We start from the raw sequence: 18,967 nt of genomic DNA, 5'->3' as shown, positions 1-18,967 counted from the left end.
TGGACGAGCCCGTGGTGATAGTGTTATACGTAATACCGGCTCCTGAGTGACTGGCGCCCCCTATCGTCGGCTGTCACATGCGGGCTACCTTCACGCTGGCTGTCAAACAGCGATCTTGTAGACTTTTCGTGAACGCGGCCCCCAGATACATAAACCTGTTTGCCCGTGGCGTTGGCTCGGCACTGTCGCTACCGCCCGTGCACGGGTCTAAATTGGGCGGCCAATCGGGACGTAATCTGAGTGCGAAGACGCGCATATAAATGGGCCGTTCTCCGGATCACGGTAAGCAAGAAGAAAGGCGGCCACGGCCCTGCGCTGGGCCTGCCCAGGTTTGGCGCCACAACCTGGGTTGCGACCCTCCGAGGAGGCGTCGCAGTAAGGAAAGGGGTTGTCCTGCGATGGTCCGGGATTCCATCCGGAAGGTTGTTTCCCGGCGCGACGGGGCCGAGACACGTCCATAAAATGCCGAGAGGCGCCCGCAATTGGTGCTATCGTCCCCTGCACGCGGATGCCCGGTGGCGGCAATTAGTGTCACGCCGCGTACGCGCAGTGTCACCCCTGCGCGTGGAGGGGGACAAAGGGCGGCCGATAAGGGGACCACTTTCCCCGATAAGCGGGGCCTAAGACATGCGCACTGGAGTATGAACGAGCCGGGACCTGCGCACACAAAGAGCGGCCGCGCAGCATCCGCGACATCTTTGTCCGCTTATCGGTATGCAATTCATAGCAGCGTGTCGCTTGATACCGCTTTAAAAACAAAAACACACGGCCCATTCTACGGAGGGGAGGCACGGAAGGGAGAGGGAGGGGGCCGTGGGCAAATGAGCGCCGAGGACAGGACGAAGGACAGTTGTAACAGCTCCGTATTTTTTTTTTTTCTCTCGCTCTTCTTTATAAGGGCTCGACAAAAACTGACGTAAGTCGGCTGATATCGACGCTCAAGCCAACAGCTGACTTAGCTGCTGCCGGTCGGAGCGGCTGTGTGCGCGGGGACAGTGTGCGACAGATTCCTGAGCCAACCGAGCGTGCCCCGGCCTTTTCAGCCCCGCACAAGTGCGACTCGTGTACTGCGCGCCCCGCCTCCGCCGCCGCTGCGAGCCGCCTGCAGCCAAGCACCATGATTAACTGCGTCGCTTTCCAGTACAGGGTGAGTGCTACGATCCGAGCCCCGGGACCGGCTTCTTCTCCCCTGGTCGCCGACGGAGGAGAACGAGCCGGTCCCGGTGCACCCGACGATAACGGAACTCACGATAAGCGGGTCCGCGAGGTGCGCCAGCACTCGACAGCTAGTGGCTATGAATGGAGCGCCGGTACAGCGCGCGGACAAACTCGCTAAGTGTCAGCGCTGTGGAGTCTACATCTCCCGGTGCCAGCAAATCGGGGGCTAGATTGTCGCCAAATTTTTCGCACGGAAGCACAGTTCGCGGCTGACCCGCGCCCCTGACCCCGGCAATTACGGGAGCCTAACGCCTAAGGCGCCAGCCAGTCGCGAAACTACTCCGACGGGCTTTGTGAATTTGGCCCCTGGGCTGCCGGCGTCTACTGTGGCTTTCACTGCGCTGCCGCGTTTTAGCCGAGTGCATTCCCTCCGCACATATCGATGTATATCGCTCGTGGCCACTAAAAGCACAAGATAAAAAGAAAGAATACCGGATAATTTAGTAATTACGATGAAAAATAGTGCTGGCGTGATGACATTCAGATGATTTATATGCATACCTGATTTATTCTCGTTGCTTAGGGGAAGCTACACGTCTCGCTCGAGGTCTTTTTATTGGATCCCGTGTTTCTGTCCTGCCATAAGAAAATCTATTTCGTACACTTGCGCATCCCGACGGCTTTGGCTGTGTTGCTGAGAGCGAAATCACACAAACTAATAGGGTTTGGTAAACAATACACTTCATAGCTTTTGTGAGGGCTGCAGTCGCGGTCAATAAGTTGCCTTCAGGCCCTGAGAGTTTTTGGGTGACTATCTGAAAACGAATCGCCACAAGAATACTCCGTCTGTGATGTCATTAATGATTATTATTATTTTGTGTAAGCCGAAAATCATCTTTGATGCAGTGCTGCCATCTTCCTTCGAACGCTTGCATAAAAGCACCACATCCTGTGCACCGCCAAAAATAAAGAGCGGAATGAACGGAAGGAAGAGTCGTTCTGTGAAACAGGCTTTGAATATAGAAAAATAAAATAAATTATAGGGGTCATTGACTATTGCACATCCTGCTGTGCTGCCATGCGCACGTGCGCTCGGCACTGCAAAATTGTGCCTCATTGTTTTTTTGTTGTTGTTGTTGTTGTTGTTGTTTGTGTTGTTTTTTTGCAGTTTCCGTTCCTGTTGCTCAAAGCATCTTAATTGACTCATGCCATTCACGTGGCACTCGTATAACTACTGATGCCAAGATAAGTTCAGTGTACTCGAATAGGCGACGAAAGCTTAAAACGATATTGTCTCGTGGAATAAGGTGCCAGTCAATTGTGTTATTTTTTATCATATATAATAGAAATTCAAAATGTTTGCGCTGCCCTGAACGACTGGTATCCTAATTGAGAGAAGCATTTTGCCTTATGGCTTATCTAATGTACGAGCTGAATACCGCGTAAAAGTTTGGGCGCATGATTTGCAATCAAGGGTAGAAAGATTCGAAAGAAAAACATAAATGATTTCCCCTTGTTAAGCTTCTGCCCAGCTCTCGGGGAAAACTAATGGATGCTGAAAAGAAAGGGTTTGTTACTAAAATTTATGGTACGCGACACCGTTTTCTCTCTCTCTTTCTCTCTCTCTTATGGTTAGGATTATGCACCTGTTTGAGTCTTTGTCACAGAAGGTACAAAACTTATATTTTTGCGAAAAATCTTGACTTCACTGTCGGCGCTACGAGAGCAGCATTGCCATATATTCCTAGTGTTTTTTCTTCCATGATTTTTTCTTTAGAACAGAACCACCGCGATGGCTCAGTGGTGAGGAGGCTCGACTACTGAGTTCTAGAACGCGGGTTCAAACCCGACAGCGCCAGCCATGTTTGGATGGCGGCGAATTATGGATCCCAGGTGGTCGAAATTATTCTGGTGTCCTTCTACTACACTGTCCTTCGTAACTTAGGGATCCCTTCAAGATCTTAGGCGAACTTCTTTCTTACCCCGGAGGGGGGGGGGGGGGGGGGCACAGTGGTTAGAGCGCTCGACCACTGTGCTCAAGAATGCGGGATCGAATCCCGGCCGCGGCGGCAGCTTTTCGGTGGACGCGAAAAGCAAGACGCCCGTGCGCTGTGCGATGCCAGCACACGTTAAGAGCCCCAGGTGGTCGAAATTTCCGTAGCCCTCTACTCCGGCGTCTCTTATAACCTGAGTCGCTCTGGGACGTTAAACCCCGTGAACCAAACAAACCAACCTTTTTTTTGTTTTTTTAACCTATTTCAAAGTATCTATAGTCCGATACAACTCATATATGTAGCAACTGTCACACACAGTTCCTCTGCAACATAAAGTAGTCCACTGTTAAGGCTTTTGTGGTTACCCATATAAGAAATAAGCTTCAGACCGAATTTTAGACTCAAGAATTTCGATGTGTTTGGCTTCTTTGCGAGGGTCAAATTTCAAAAAACTGATTTCGTTTACAGTTCAACGAAGTAATACACACGCCGCGTACGATGGCCCATAGCAACTGCTGCCTTTTTTATTTTTTTTTTAGGTTGCATGCTACTGTACTGTTGTACATGAAATTAGGGCTGCAAACCCATAGAGTTAGAAAATATAGGGACACTTAAACTTCGCTATTGAGACATGACGAAACAGCGTTAATGGCCCCCGCCAGTAGTGGCTCCCCTTGCGGATTTCGCCTAAATGCACTTCGATACTCGCTCAATCACTAATCGTTTGATTTGTGCCTCTGTTATTTCGAATACTCTTAAGAATGCAGCCGTAAGTTGCCAGATTATGCCAAACACCGCGCGACATAGATTTAAATCCCCGGTTTAAAGAACCCGTACTAACGTGTATGAGGGACCTTGGGGTAGCATGTCTCTTGGCATGTCAGGCGCTGCCAACTCGGGCTTGTCATTTCGGATGGGCGAGTGAGGGAGGGGGTAATCGAACCTTCTAGGACTTTTGGGCTAGGAACAAGACACGCTACTCGTAGGCCACGCAAGCGTGTCCGTTAGCTTGGTTAAAGAGGGCGTTATAGGTGTCTGTGTCGGGTGGGCTTTTGGGTAGCCGCTAGCGCAGATGGGAGCCATTAATGTTATAACGTGATTCTCGTAAAAAATAGAGCTTAAATTTCCTCAAGCTTTTTTAAAGCACAGTTTTTAGGGTCTCGTCCCTGGCTTAAGCGGCGTCGCCGCCAGCATAAGTGGTGGCCTATGGGGCTACCTTATCACAACTGGCACTGGTCAACCTGGGGTGCAAAATTATATCGGTGTCCGACAACCCGCCATGGCTATTTAGAACACAGACGGCTTGGACAGTCTAGTGAATGGCATCGCTGGGATCCTGCGGAATCCTGAAACTATCGCGTCCTACACTTAAGGGCGAAGCTTAAGGCCACCCGGGACACCCTATCTATCCCGGATATGCCGGTTTCATCTCGTTCCTATTCCTCGTAACTCCTCCCACTGATCGGACGACATCCCCGAGCAGTTGTACAGGCCTCCTCTTTCAGAACCAGCCGTCGGTGCAGCAAGTAGAACATCGCCCGCTATTTATTTATTTATTTATTTATTTATTTATTTATTTATTTATTTATTTATTTATTTATTTATTTATTTATTTATTTATTTATTTATTTATTTATTTATTTATTTATTTATTTATTTATTTATTTATTTGAAATACCCTAAAGGCCCAATAGGGCATTACATAGGGGGGGGGGGGGGGGATGTGGAAGCAAATCAGGGTGGAACAAAAACAGGATAACAGATTATGTTATGGTGGTATGTGAGGGAATTATATATCTAGTCATAGTAATCTTTATACAAAATTAAGAAAAAATAGTCGGGCAAGCAACATTTCAACATAATCAGAGAACTGTAGAAAGAGAAAAATGTGCAGCGATTTCAGCAAAAGGGAAAAACATGCACATCGCGCATGACCGACACTACAAAGCTGACCATGAATACAGAAACTAAAACCAGAAAAAAGATGATAAATGAACCATTTGAGATCCCACCGACTCAGAAACACAGATGACACCGAAAGAATCAAGGAAAGGAAGCTCTGTACAGGGAACGACAAAACCGCGCAAATTGATTACGATGCGTCTGAAGAACTAGCAATGCTGCTTGAAACTCTGATAAATCAGTCAAAACAGCGATATTTGACGCCAACTGATTCCATTCATTTATTGCTAAAGAGAGTGGTGAGTATTGGTATTTTTTTTTTTTTTGTTCGTGCGAAAATTGGGAGGATTTTGTTTGCATGGTCAAGGCGGGATGAGAAGTGAGGAGCAGGAAGGAGATGGGAGCGAGCAAATTCCGAATTGCTATAGTATAATGTGTGAAGAAATGTTAATCGCGCAAACTTCCTTCTGAAAGGACCCTGGTACCGAAGCGTGGCCTTGTGGTAGAGCATCCGCCTCGTGTTCGGGAGGTACTAGGTTCGATTCCTAGTGCCGCCGGTTACCCACCGGTTTTTCAATGGGTACAAGCTTTCCCCCGGCCTGATGCTCGGTTCTTCTGGGATGAAATGTTTGGGAAAAGGGGTCATGGCCAAATAGTTGCGCCGATGTGGCAGGGATCCGTTCCGCCATCGAACAACAATAAGTCCACCTCGCGCGGCAAAAGCCCATTATGTGGCCCTTTTTCCCAAGCATTTCACCCCAGAAGAGCCGAGCATCAGGCCGGGGGAAAGCTTGTACCCATTGAAAAACCGGTGGGTACCCGATGGCACCCGAGATCGAACCCAGTACCTCCCGAATGCGAGGTGGATGCTCTGATCCAACCACGACGCTTTCTTTATCCAATGAAGGACTGAGAAGGAGAGTATTTTGAAGAACGGGTACGTGTGGAAAATAAAGTGTGTTCCCTGACTTTACACCCCAACGTGACTCTCTAAAAATTGTTTTCCTCAAATAGCGCAAAATTGAAACAGATGTAACGAGCTGTGCTTGAATTTCGTGCTACACGGGTGCAGTAATCGGTGATAGTTGTTCTTTGCATTCAATACTGCTGTGAAGATCTATAAACATTTGAATAATCTTAGTCGATTCGTACACGCTGTTGTATATGACGTTCGGATGCCGCTCCCCGGATCCTCGGCCATGTAGAAGCCCGTTCCACCCAGGATAGGAGTGCTGTTGGAAGAGGAGTTGGATAATGGTAGGAACAAGACGACTGGGAATAATTTATATTTTGTAGAGTGGCAAGAGAAAGGTAGAGTCTCTCGGCCACACTCTGCCAAGTTTTGGGCTCGTTTTCTCAAATGTTCCTAGATGGAGGACGGGCCAGTCCTGGAAGAAGTGTCCTGGTAACTTCATTTTTGCGCATGCTCGCGCACTCATGTAAACTCCTAAGCCAGGTTTTGGCTTGATGGTGAAGAAGTGGTCGTTGAGGTGGCGTGGATTGTGCGGTATCCGCATGTGATGTTCCCAGGGTCAGCCAGGGACCGACGTGCGTGGTCCACGCCTCGGCTTTATAAGACCCGATGGTCGAGGCTGGCATGCAACGGGGTAACGTAGCCGGAAACAGTTCCTTTATCCCTCCACATGGCTACGAAGAAAGGAGACAATGACTACCTGCCGCGGTAGGGGTTCAACACGTGAGCAGCCATATAAACTGGGAGACATTTTAACGTGATAGCGTTAAATGCCCTGTTCTCCAAAAAAAATCCAGCATCGGCGTTGCGAGCTAAAAACAACGGGCAGGAAGTGGTTCGCAGGTGGCATGACACGCCATTATTGGTCATCATGTTGTGAGATACCACGAGATCACATGCCATTACAGAGTGAGCAGGCGCTACCAACTAAGGCTTCGCCTTTGAGATGGGAAGGCGGTTGGGACCCTTGGATCCCGACTTAGACCATCACCACCGAGAATGAAACAAGGCCGGTTCACGACCTTTTCTCTCAGAATGGAAACTGGGGCAAGTTGTTGCCACATAGCGCGAAACAGACACGGACACAGTCGAACAGCGCCCGTCCTGTTTATCTCGCTGTGTCTGTTTAGCGCTATGTGGCAAGTGAACCTTCTCTCCCAGCAGCGAACATCACGACAGCTGATGGGCGATAAATTATCAGCCAATGAATCTGCGCGCAAAGGCGTGGGTTAAATGGCGAGGGGACACCACATGACTGGACTCATATCTGCACTCGCATCTTCATTTGCTAGCAATTTATTGCCCATCCGCAGTCGTGACGTAGGCTGCTGAGTGGGCTGGCCTTGTCAAGATCTCGGGGGTGGAGGTTAGACACGCTGCCTTTAGTTGGTTGGTTTGGTTGGTTTGTGGGGTTTAATGTCCCAAAGCGACTCAGGCTATGAGAGACGCTGTAGTGGAGGACTCCGGAAATTTCGACCACCTGAGCTGCCTTTAGGCAGCGCAAGCACGTTCGTACGATTTGGTTGGAACGGGGCATTATATTTTTGTTGGGTGGTATTTCACTTAATGCGACTGTTTACTGGCGAGTATGCTTGGAATAACAAATGCGCAAAATAAGGGAACAGTGATTAATCGAATAGCATAGTGAATGTATGCAAACGAGGATCCTCAGAGCAAGCCGCAGACGGGGAACCATTAAGGTGGACGTCAATAAGTGTCCCCTCCATCGTCTTCTCGATCATCTGCTTGACGAGCGGTTGGCAGCCGCCCTGTAACACGGCTTAAAACTGTTATTATAGATCCATATGACTGCCAGCTCCTCTCCAAATGGTCCATGGCGGCAGGTCCAGGAGCGCTGTTCGTCAATTAGACAGCGGGTATACACTGACCTGCGGGCTCGTACACATGGCCGCTTACAAGAGCGACTCGCTGTCGCCGTTCTTGACAACGCGCAACCGCGTGTGTCACAGCTGGCGAATATACATGACCGCAGCCAAGGCCGCAGGAATGCTGGACTGAAGGCACTTTTCACGTGTGTCGGGACTCGTCACAATCTATAATTGAACGTTTATTCGCTCGCTCGAGCGGACAAGCCTGAATGGCGTCAAACAGTCTCGGATTATTGCTGTTTTGTGCTCCGGACAAGGGCATTAACCAAAGAAGATCGGGGCCGCTACTGGAGCAGTACATACAGCTTATTGTATAGATTACTCCTACCAGTACTGAAGTGTCCTGATTGTACCGATAGTCGAGAAACTGCGCCGACTCGTGCATATTTGACCCTGTGTTTGCAAAAAAAGAAGGGAGCGATTTTTTTACCAGGATAGGACGAGCCCTCAATGTGTTCGTTTATTCCGATTGGTGCTTTTAAATTCTGCTGACTGAACGAACTTGAAGGTGCCCAGGAAATGTTACTTGGGGTAAAATTATAATGCAAGCAGTTCATAGAGGTGGTTTTTATGAGTATTCTAGACAAATTTGAAAGCTTTACGGGGACATGATTTGTAAATAATTTTTTAAAGGTGGTCCTGGCGACCGCTAGCCGCCGATTTGGGCGACATATCGACGTGCGCAAGCCTCCTAACTGACGTCAGCGGGAATGCTGGGCGCGGCCGCTCATTGGATACTCTCAAGTTAGGCGAGCGGGCCGTCGCGAATTGATTTTTTTTTTCGTTTTTTTTTTTGTGCCCGCCGTGTCATGGGTTTAGTTGATGGGAGAGAGGAGGTCATTTTCGATCACCCGTTTGTTCGGTGCTAATTAAGCTGTCTTAAAAATGTTTCCGTTGCAGAGAGGATTGATGAGATACCTGTTGCTAGTGCGTATTTCATAATTCTAGTAAATAGCTTTTCATGGGCCCTTTAAACAAGTACCGTATGCTTTATCTTGAAAAGATGTTTTAAAGAAATGTTCTATAATTATTCTACAGTTCTGCCGCCGTGATCCGTAAGCTTCATTTTCCGCTTCGGATCCATTCGGTCCCCCGGCATAGAGTGCGCGACGAAGCGACCGGGCGATTGGCTCATTGGCGAGTGCACTTCAGCATTGGCTGCATGACGTAGCCAGTGACTAGCTCGTGGATGCGGTGAATTGCAATGGTTATCGCTGACGCCGAGACCCGCTATAGTATGATTGCGGTGACCAGCGTTCAAACGAATGCTGGTGCGTTGTCTGGAAACAAATCGATTTAACATGCACATTACTCTCCTCGGTTTCATAAAAGGATGATCACTTTACGCTGAGCGACTTTTTCAGTAATTCCCCATCAGGAACTGGCAAGTAAAAACGTTGCTCAGCACATGTGCTGTCTGCGGGTGCCCGCCAAGGTGATTCTGCAAGGTGACTGTTGCAATAATATTACGTTTCTGATGGGGCAGTATTCCATAAGGAGCCATTTTCAACTTCATTTGGAGTGGCGACAGCATGGCGGCAGAATCAGGAGAGAGCAGCGAGTGAGCGAGCGGCCAGTCACCGCAGTCATAGCATAGCGGGTCTCGGCGTCAGCAATAACCATTGCAATTCGCCGCATCCACCGGCTAGTCACTGGCTACGCCATGCAGCCAATGTTGAAGTGCACTGGCCAATGAGCCAATCGCCCGGTCGCTTCGTCACGCAACCTGTGCCGGGGGACCAAATGGATCCGAAGCGGAAAATGCAAGCTTACGGATCACGGCGCCAGTACTGTACTTTGATTATTTTTGTAGTTATGAAATGAAGGGAGTCGTCTTTTGCGATATTTTAGGACCGAGAATGCAGCTTTGCGCAATCTTGCGCTCAGAGCGGCTAGCTGGTAGCATAACGAATGAGAAATAAGGGAGGTGGAGGAGGGAGACACCTAAGCTCCGCCTTCACAGGTATTATGTGACGACGCTAATGGTCCCGTCTTACGGCTCCCCATGCGGATTCTCTTTCGCGTACACGCACTCTGCTATTCACATAATTACTAATTAATTATTTTATTCCTTTGTTATCTTATAAGAACATACTATTTAGCGAGCATTTGTGAGCTGCTATATTATGTTGAAGACCACCCGACATAGGCATAAATCCCCGCTTACTTAGCCAATCCGTATGAACGAGTCTGCACGTGTCCTAAGGGTAGCATGCCAGGCTGAAAATGCAAGGATCCTGAAGGGTTCGATTTGGCTCAATGCGAAATGGGAAGCCCGAGTTGGCAGCTCCTGCCAAATCGGCCATGTTAAGAGGTCTCACGGCGTCGCGCCAGCGCTCACATCACCAGATCTTCTGCAGAAGGGGGCCTCAAACGCTATCGCGTCCCCCGTGCAAAATATCAGAAACCGAAACGTCTAGGATGTCTGATCAAACGCCGATGACAATGGGATGATTACAGTTAGAAATAAAGCTCTTAGAGGATTCGCGCATATAAATATTCCTCAAAATTCTAGACGGAATTAACCGGGTCATCGATCCATGAAAAAAAAAAAAAAAAAAATTAAGCGCATGAAATCATGAGCGCCCGTGTCTGTGTTTCATTGCATGTCCCGATTAGTGCTCTGTTAATTGGCGCGTCTTAAACATTTTTAGCTCGCGTAACAATTACAGATACTCATTTTCTGCACTTTTCCAACAACAAGCGTGTAAATTTCGACCGTTCTGAAAAGAGAAAAAAAAAAGAAGGGGGGGGGGGGGGCAGCTTTACCCATCTGCTTAAAACAACCCCATAAAAAACCAAAGGAAGTGAGTGGTATGTTCCCAGCATCTCCACATTCTGAGTCATGAAAGGCACGCAACTGACTCTAGCAATGCCCGTTATGGGCTCCATATACTCGGCCCTTTGGCAAGGCTTACTCAGGACGCTGGGATATACTAAGCCGGAGTACCCGGGTTCAAATCCGGCAGCGGCGGCCGAGAAAAGGCGACCATGTACTGTTGCCATATCAGTGCACGCCGAAAATCCCAGGTAGTCGAAATTTTAGCGGGCTGTCCTCTACCGACTCTCTCTCTATATTTTTTTCTTTTGCTGCTACATTCTCACCTTCGCTTACGGTGCGATTGAGGCGTTCATCGTAATTATCGTAATTTATTGCCGAAATACAAGGCAGCACCGCTTCTTTTGTATCACAACTATGCACACAGAGCAGCGCTTCCCTCTTTAGGTTGACACAGTGCCTCGAAGTTCACTATGTATAGTTAATAACGGGAAGATAGTAATACACCATGTGTATTTTTTTATCCCTGCAGATTTTTCTTTAGAATGCTGTTGAAGCTGTCGAGATGAAACATACCTCTTTAGTCGCAAAGTAAATACTCCGACGAATTTCTCAGTTTATTTTCTTCTTTCAGTTAAAATGTGTAAACAATCGCTTTTATGCACCAATATAGTGGTCACCATTGTTTCGCAGTGTTGTGTCGTTCGTGGCATAGTAGGCGCGGATGTAGATGTCGCTTCCACGAGAAGTATTGGTCGAAAACAGAGAAAACAGCTGAATCTTGTACTATGCGACAGCATAACGGCTCCATTTGAGCAAAATACCAGCGGTGCCAAGCACTTGCCACCTGTCACTTTCCATCTGGCGAGGTCGATGCACGAAAAAGCCTATAATAATGTTGGTAGGCGAAATTGGAGAGAGCGAAATTCCCCTACGAAAGTGGCGCAGGCAGAGGCTTTTTTCTTGTTCTTTTAAGCCCCGCTATACTTACTCTCCTCTTCTAGAGGAGTAGGCTGCCATGGAAGGTGGCGGCCATGGAAGGTGGCCGCCATGGAAAGATGGAAGAATGTAATCAATTGCGAAGAGTGTGCGGTGATGCATTGCATAGATGATCGTTTTGTGATAGCTTACAACGAGGTTCGCATGTTATTGCATCCAAGCCTTTTTTTTTTCTTTTTTTTTTTTTGTACTGATACTTTATGTCGGAAACTTAGGGCTCAGCACGGTGACGTGATGTAAAATTTGTTGCTTAGCCCGCCTCCCCGGTTAAATCCATCTCTGAAGGATACCACTCAAATGTGGGTCGCTGCAGCTTTCTGAAAAGCGTTTACAAGTATATGAACACCGCTAAGAGCCTTGACATGAATCGAAAGTCGAAAAATAGCTCAGGCGCCCCTGTTGGCAACGATAACTTTTATCGTCCTCAGGGACACCGTTAGAAGTCGGCCGCGGAGAGGCTAATCAATGAGAATAGCGCGATGTTTTTTCCGGCATCAGGTAGAAACACCTGCGTGGCAGGGCGTAGACCGGATCGCCCTACACAGCGAAATGTTTTACTCCAGTGACGAAGGCTAGCTTTGACGTGTATGCCTGGCTACACGTTGTCTCACGTGCATGATTGTGACTACATAAGCATAGAGTTTTGGCGCTGCCACGAGTAAGCGTTCACACTGCCTAAGAGCGTCTTGGCCGCCTGCTTAAGAGCTGTCATTAGAGTGTTATTGCAACAAAAAATGCACGGACATTGACGCTATTTCCGCCGCCCGTATATGTGATTTCCGTGCCAGTCGTATTTATTCTCCACGGCCGAAGCAAAATGTCCGCGCGGGTCCTTGAGATCGAGCCAACTGAACGCGTTTGCAGCCATCTCCCGTTCGCCTGTCTGTGACCGTTTTGGTGTTCCTGACAGTGCCGCTGGCTGAAGGGAATAATAACACGCTTGGCGCTCCGGAATCGTTGTCATTGTGTGTCACCGTAGAGCGAGCTTAGTTTTATCTGCGTTCGTTGCACGCCTGCTAAATTGTATTTGCCGCTTTCAGCACAGGAGTCACAATTGTGACTCAATTGAAAAGAGGAGCACATCCAGTTAGAATGATCAGCTTTAGCAAGGGCTCAGCAATGATCAGCTTATGTGCGGACGAGCGCGCATATTAGGAGCACCAAATGGACTGTCTCACACAAGTGCAGCGAATAATGAACTACGCTTTAGGCCCCTCAGCCGTGGTATGCGTCTTCCTTGCGTGCTAGCTACTATGCTCGAATTTAGAAACCTACTAGCCCAGTTAAGAGCCTTGGCTGCGCTACTCTGCCGTGCACTGAAATTTGTATTGCCACGATTTGAGAAAATTGGACTCACCGACAAACATTAAAGCTTTCTGCACCCCCCTCGATATGAATGCGCAGTGCAATGAACATACTCAATGCCCATCTTGAGGAAGATGGACTTCTTTAAAACGCTCCTCCCAATCCCCTTTGATGCATGAGCATTTAGCCCAATATTTAGCCAAATGGCCGCATATTCTTATCCTCATTTTTATTATTTTGCTTCATATTTTCTGTACAGCTCTTTTTTCGCTTTTCTCTTATAGAAATATAGAACGTCACTGCTGTTACAACTCCGGCTATAATCTCTGTCTTTCATTAAAGAGATTCCCAAGTGCTTGCATTGGCACGCACGCTTCGTTGCTTTCCTGACCTCGGAGATCCCAAGTGTTCACTCAGCGGCTTTGCCACAGTGGACGTGTCGTAAGCTGGGCACGTTCTTTTTTTTTTTCTGAAGAAAAAAAAAAGAAAACGGCAAGCCTAGCCATCACAAGTCTCATTAGTTTCGTGGATGCTCCTGCTGTGTTTAAATCAAACACCGCCATCCCTTGCTGTCTTAGAATGCTTTGATATAGAGTGTAAATGGTTACAGCACAAGTTTTGCAATATTCGCGTTGCATTACCATTGCTGGTGCAATGGCAAGTGCAGTTTCAGTCGCGTTGACGTGTCAGGAAAGATGGATCAGCTTCCAACCGGCACACGCGCATTTTGAGTGCGCGTGTGCCAACGTGGACCGTAGAGGATGCGTCCAAGAAGCAGGCCCGAGTTCGATCGGTCGCATCAGCGAAGCGGCCAGTATACGCGCAGCTTTTCGCACGCCGCACCGCAAAGGCCGTATCATGTGTATACTACACCGTGGACCATGCGGAGTCCGCAGCGGCGACTCTGCGCAGCGTTCATTGCTCACACGCTTCTAAGCTCAAGAGCAGCAGCTCAACTTTCCCAATCACATCACCCGTCAATGCTTTCGACAAGATTGTTCTGGGTTTGTATTCTACATACAGCTTGTCTTATCAACCACTGCTCGTTTGTTCAAGCATAGGCAACTGTACTGCAGAACGCGGAAGGCGCCGCATTTATCGGTGTTGTCCCTGAGAGTGGCGAAGCGTTTGCGGGAACGGCGGCCCCTCGGGTGGACCGAACGTTACACTCTGCTATCGTTGGTTCGAGGGCCTCCTCATCACACATTGACAGCCTCCCGCGTCAGGCGCGGGCGCATGACGCGCACGTGAAACGCCCAGCTCCACTGGGGCCCAGTACACATCCGGTGGCTGTGGTAGCATTCCCGCTGGTGAAGAGAGTCTCCCTAACTGATCCACTCACCTAAAGAAAATCGGATGACGGGCGGTTCGTTGGATAGGAAAACTTGCGATAAATGTATTCTCGAAACAGACATTTCGACGAACCGGACGACTGGCTGTCGAAATTGGTCGTCAGCATTCGTTCAATGTCATGTTTTGAAGACGAATAAAAGCTGCGGTAGAAACGAGGAAACGGGCTGACCAAATATCCTTTTACTGTTCCTCAGGATTGAGCTAGAGATCAGCGTTGCCTCGACTACTTGGCCGCTAAACGCTTGAAAAAAAAAAAAAGTGAAATTAATTCATAGAAATGCTAAGAGCTCAGTAGAGCACAATAAGGGCGGAAGCGCACGATCGTAATTATTACCAAGTGCACTTTCCGCGTTATAACTGTGACTGTTTGCTTATAGAAGCGACTAAAGAAAATGCAGAAAACCACTGCAGTTGAAGTGTTTTCCAGAAGTTGCTCCAGTTAGACCATACTCTCCGGCAATAATGTTCCATGTCGAAACAAAAAATCACCCCCCCTCCCCGCTCTCCCCCCGTTCCGTTAACACTAAGAACTCCCATTTTAGGCTCTTTCTTCCTGAATCAGCTTGGGAGCTGCGTCAACAGGTAAAAAGTGAGATCGTTTAGACTGTTAAAATTTTCTTGCAACTTGCTAAAAATTTCCTTTGCGTCAAATTTCACCCCTGCAACTTTACGGAAAAATTTTGGAAAGCTTAAGCCACATTAAGAATCGACAGCATTGAGAAGCAACGTTATTGCTGCAGTGTTCTGTCACTGCAGCTAGGCGCTCTTCGTTGCTTCTTTTTTTTTTTTTTAACTTACGGTTGGATTTGAATCCTACTGTTTTTCCCACAACGATACAGATACAAACGGTGTTGATTCTGACCAATTACAACCTGATACGCGGATTTTTCTAGACACGTCTGCGCAGGGGTGTAGGCAAAAACGTCCCCGAAAAAAAAAAAAGTGTCACCTGAACATACGGACCCGGAAGAAACCTTCTCGGAAGAAAACCCCCATGAGGAAGAAGCCACAAGGGGGGCGGGGGGGGGGGGGGGGGGGGAATACGTCCCCCAGGCAAAAATGTCCTCAATACAAAAATTGTGCCTAAGAATGAATTCTTCAGGAATTTACATCATAAAAACTAGCAGATTCTATTGAATTTTATTTTGATTTTGAGATGTAACATTTATTTGGGAGCTCGGTCATCTGGACGCCTGACACATTTACAGGAACTGCAGAATTCAGTGCGAAAGGCATGGCTAAGAGCCTGCAACAACGTGTCACATGGCTAGTTTTATATGACATGCGTGGTCGCGAGCTCCGCAGCTCATTGGTCTAATCGCTGGGTAATATTAGACACTGAAAAAGATGCAACTGGCTCGGCGCGTGGTAGTCTTGGAGAACCGCCCAAAACAGAAGGCGTAACTACAACAACCTCGCAGACCTTCCAGTCGCGAGGTTCAACAGTTCATGAGGGGATGACGTGGAATTATTGCTGCACTTCCAGGGTTAATGGAGAGGCTGAGCTAGGGAAAGCTATAGCTACAAGGTCGTTGAATATGATCACCCTAAAGCATTGCTTCAATCATCCGGCCGCCAGAGCCAGTGATCACAGCACCGTTTTCCTCGCAAACAAAGCGAAGATGAAGTTCGGTCACTCTGTTACCACTGTCATCATTTTTTTTTTTTATGAAATTCCCGCATCAGTTCAGCATTCGGTCAGTTTCAGGCTAGCAGGTGGAAGAGCTGCAGCATACGTCATCGCAGCTCGCCGTAGAGAAATACAATCTACGCTTGATAGCCGAACGACTATAGCAAGAGGGAATAAAAAAAGCGGCAACAACGAGAAACACAAATAATGCCCAAGCTAAAAGCATCAAGATGTTATCTAAAGGCAGTAAAAGCCGATGACACTAAGTTCACCCCTGATAAGCCGCGAAAGCCTGAGGTTGCAATGCGTTTGCACCAGTTTAGGGACATTTTTTCTTACTTCGCAAATAGGAACTTTTTTTCTGGGAACGTTTATTCTGGGGACATCTTTTCCGGTGACGTTTTTACCGGAACCGTCTGCACAGACCCAAGCGCATCTAACAATTTCCGCCGAGCCCACCACCGCTCTGCCAATGATCGCAAACTCGGCTATGTCACATCATCTCAGGATGTGACACACTCTATAGGCCAATTAGCGAGCAGTCATGCCACGTGACCTTCTAATGTCATCGACCAGTCAGGAATTTTCCCGACACCGCCGGGTATTCAGCTCATGTGGACCGTACTCCAATGCTATCGCATTGAAAGAGACATCTTTCGGAAATGAAAAACGCGTTCGTACGTGTGCGCCTCTGTCATGATCAACAGTTTTCGTACGCAGCGGGACAAAAGCTTTTCCCATCGATACCGGTGATTATCCCTGCCTCGATCGTGCCCGTAGCGGGCGTCGAATCCCTTCCAAGTGCCCACCTCCCAATCTGGCCATATGCCACTGCTATACGTCTTCCTCTTGTTGGAATCCCCTCTATTATCGAGGCGCATTTCGATTCCCGCTACGGTTTCGTTCTCATCCCCTGTCCATGCAGTGGTTAGAGGTGTTTTGAAGATTATGCGTAGCACAGTAGTATTGGACATCAGAGTCCAGGTGCATGCTAACTGGCAACATGGTTAGCTAATTTTCCAATAGTAACAATTTTAACTATACTGGCCTGGAACAGCTGGCAAGCGGCCAGCGCCGCCACGCGGCGAGACAAGGAAGATCATGCGGTGCACCTGCTCTGTGGCGTTGGTGAGCGCGCACCAAAAACGGGCTTGCGAGATGGTCAAAATTTGTTGAGCCACGACGCCTAGTGGAATTGTTCCTTTTCTAGGCAAAAACGACTCTCTCTGAAGAAATGGCCGGACCTAATCTTAGCTGCATAATATGGATACTCGGTCAAATAACGACCATAATACTGCGAATATCGCTATTTGATCCTAGGCGGCACAAGAATATCAGGGAACTGGGTTCAGACAGAGACCAATGCTTCCAAATGGACAGTAGTTGATGTTTCTGGTTGATTTACTGAGGTCTTTATCGTCCAAACAAATACCAGGCTATATGAGATCATCCTGAAATTCAGTGATATTATTGGCCTTAAAAAAGTGCCTCGTGACTTCAAAAAATAATGACGACGAGGTCTCTTACAAGAGGGTAAGACTATATTTGCCATGCTTGCTAAGAAAACTTGCGCACCGCGCTCTTCAGCTCCGCACCAATATATACTGCTTTCAGGCCAAGTTGTTAATCACTTCAAGGCTGAACGTTAACATCTTAAACTATATATTTGAAGACAAAAGAAGCCCCAGAGTTTAGTGGCAAGCTTGAAAGGGAGCGCGATGCCTATGGATGATCGATGACCCATGACCAATGGGTACAGCGACGAAAGAGTCAATCCTATCATTGTCTAATTTGCTTGGGGAGGTCTTTAACTACATGCTACTATTCATTCTACAAGTTAGTCAGCCGGCTTAGGCCCGTTAGTATTTCCACGTTAACAAGCAAGTCGAAAGCACAACTGCCGCAGTCAGTCGAACATTTCTCATGACAGCATAGAGCGCCGCCCTTGCGTACATGAGCATACATCCGAAGGACGCCGTCTACCTTTGGTGCATTCGAAGCCATTTGATCATGCTCACAAACACTCCTTCGTGTGCCGAATGTCGGCAAGCTGCTCTTTTCCGTCGGCTTGTTCTATAGTCTTTTCACTACTGCACGGTGCAAAGAGAAAATGTTTGCTTGCCTTCCGCGCACTAACGCTGGAATAGTTAGAACTGACAGGGCTCACATGTATCAATATGATTTATGTTTTATTCTTCTCTAATTGGAGCATCCATTCCTGTTTGTCTCGTCACTACGACAATGTTCACGTGTTTGCTCATCATTCGGAAGAAGACAAGGATTATCAATCACGCACATTCGCTCCCTTTAATCGCAGTTACGGTTCACCTTGTATGCGATTGTTAGGCGGCTTCGACGAATCATCCGTTTTGCAAATGGGCCTGCAGTGAGCTGCCCTTACGTTAGACTGTGTTGCCATCATTAATCTTTCGATCAGTGAGAGCCCTACAACGCAGTTTCTCAGACGTCACTAAGCCTCCTGTACGCCGCACCGTCACCGCGTAGCCCGTTTGGTATCGCTGCGCAACCGCCTCGAAGTCCACATTTGTTGCTACATTGCTACGCCCATCGTGACTTTCTTGGAAACATATGACGTGGGTCCACTCTTTATTGCCGGCAATTTGATTTTACACCAGCGCTCGCATTTTTCTCTGTCTGGCGTCATGCCAACCGGCATAGCCATACAGAAAGCTATGCTTTCGCGTACTCAGCGGCTTTCCTATGCATGCTCGGCTGCTTTGTCCGCTCGAGGATCTGCATACTACCCCTACGTGTGCAGATATCGCGCCGTCTCGCACCTTTCCGTGGCTGCTCTTCGCGGAGGAGCGAAAGCGAATGCAGCAAGTCTCCCGGCACATAGTCTCATAGGGTTGTACGATCAGCGGGAAAGCGCGCTGTCGTCTGTCAAGGCCACAGTGCCCTTGCTATAAGGTGTCCATGAAAATATTATCGGCAGAATAGTGCATTTCCCTCTAGAACTAAATT

The 18,967-nt window shown here is 48.0% G+C and overlaps 1 protein-coding gene across 1 annotated transcript in view; it reads left to right on the top strand.

Moving 5' to 3' along the window:
• The first annotated feature begins 914 nt into the window (after positions 1-914).
• Papss (3'-phosphoadenosine 5'-phosphosulfate synthase) overlaps positions 915-18,967 on the top strand; it is a 70,197-nt gene continuing 52,144 nt past the window's right edge. The window contains exon 1 of the mRNA XM_084589729.1: positions 915-1,147. Within this exon, the coding sequence (XP_084445855.1) occupies positions 1,118-1,147 (30 nt within the window). The 5' untranslated portion in view covers positions 915-1,117. The remainder of the gene's footprint in view (positions 1,148-18,967) is intronic.

This window comes from Amblyomma maculatum, chromosome 1 (genome assembly GCF_055883805.1).
Source record: "Amblyomma maculatum isolate TAMU_Amacu chromosome 1, ASM5588380v1, whole genome shotgun sequence".
In the NCBI taxonomy this organism is placed as follows: domain Eukaryota; kingdom Metazoa; phylum Arthropoda; class Arachnida; order Ixodida; family Ixodidae; genus Amblyomma; species Amblyomma maculatum.
The sequence above is the reverse complement of the archived record's forward strand: the minus strand, read 5'-3'. Positions and strand labels throughout refer to the sequence as shown.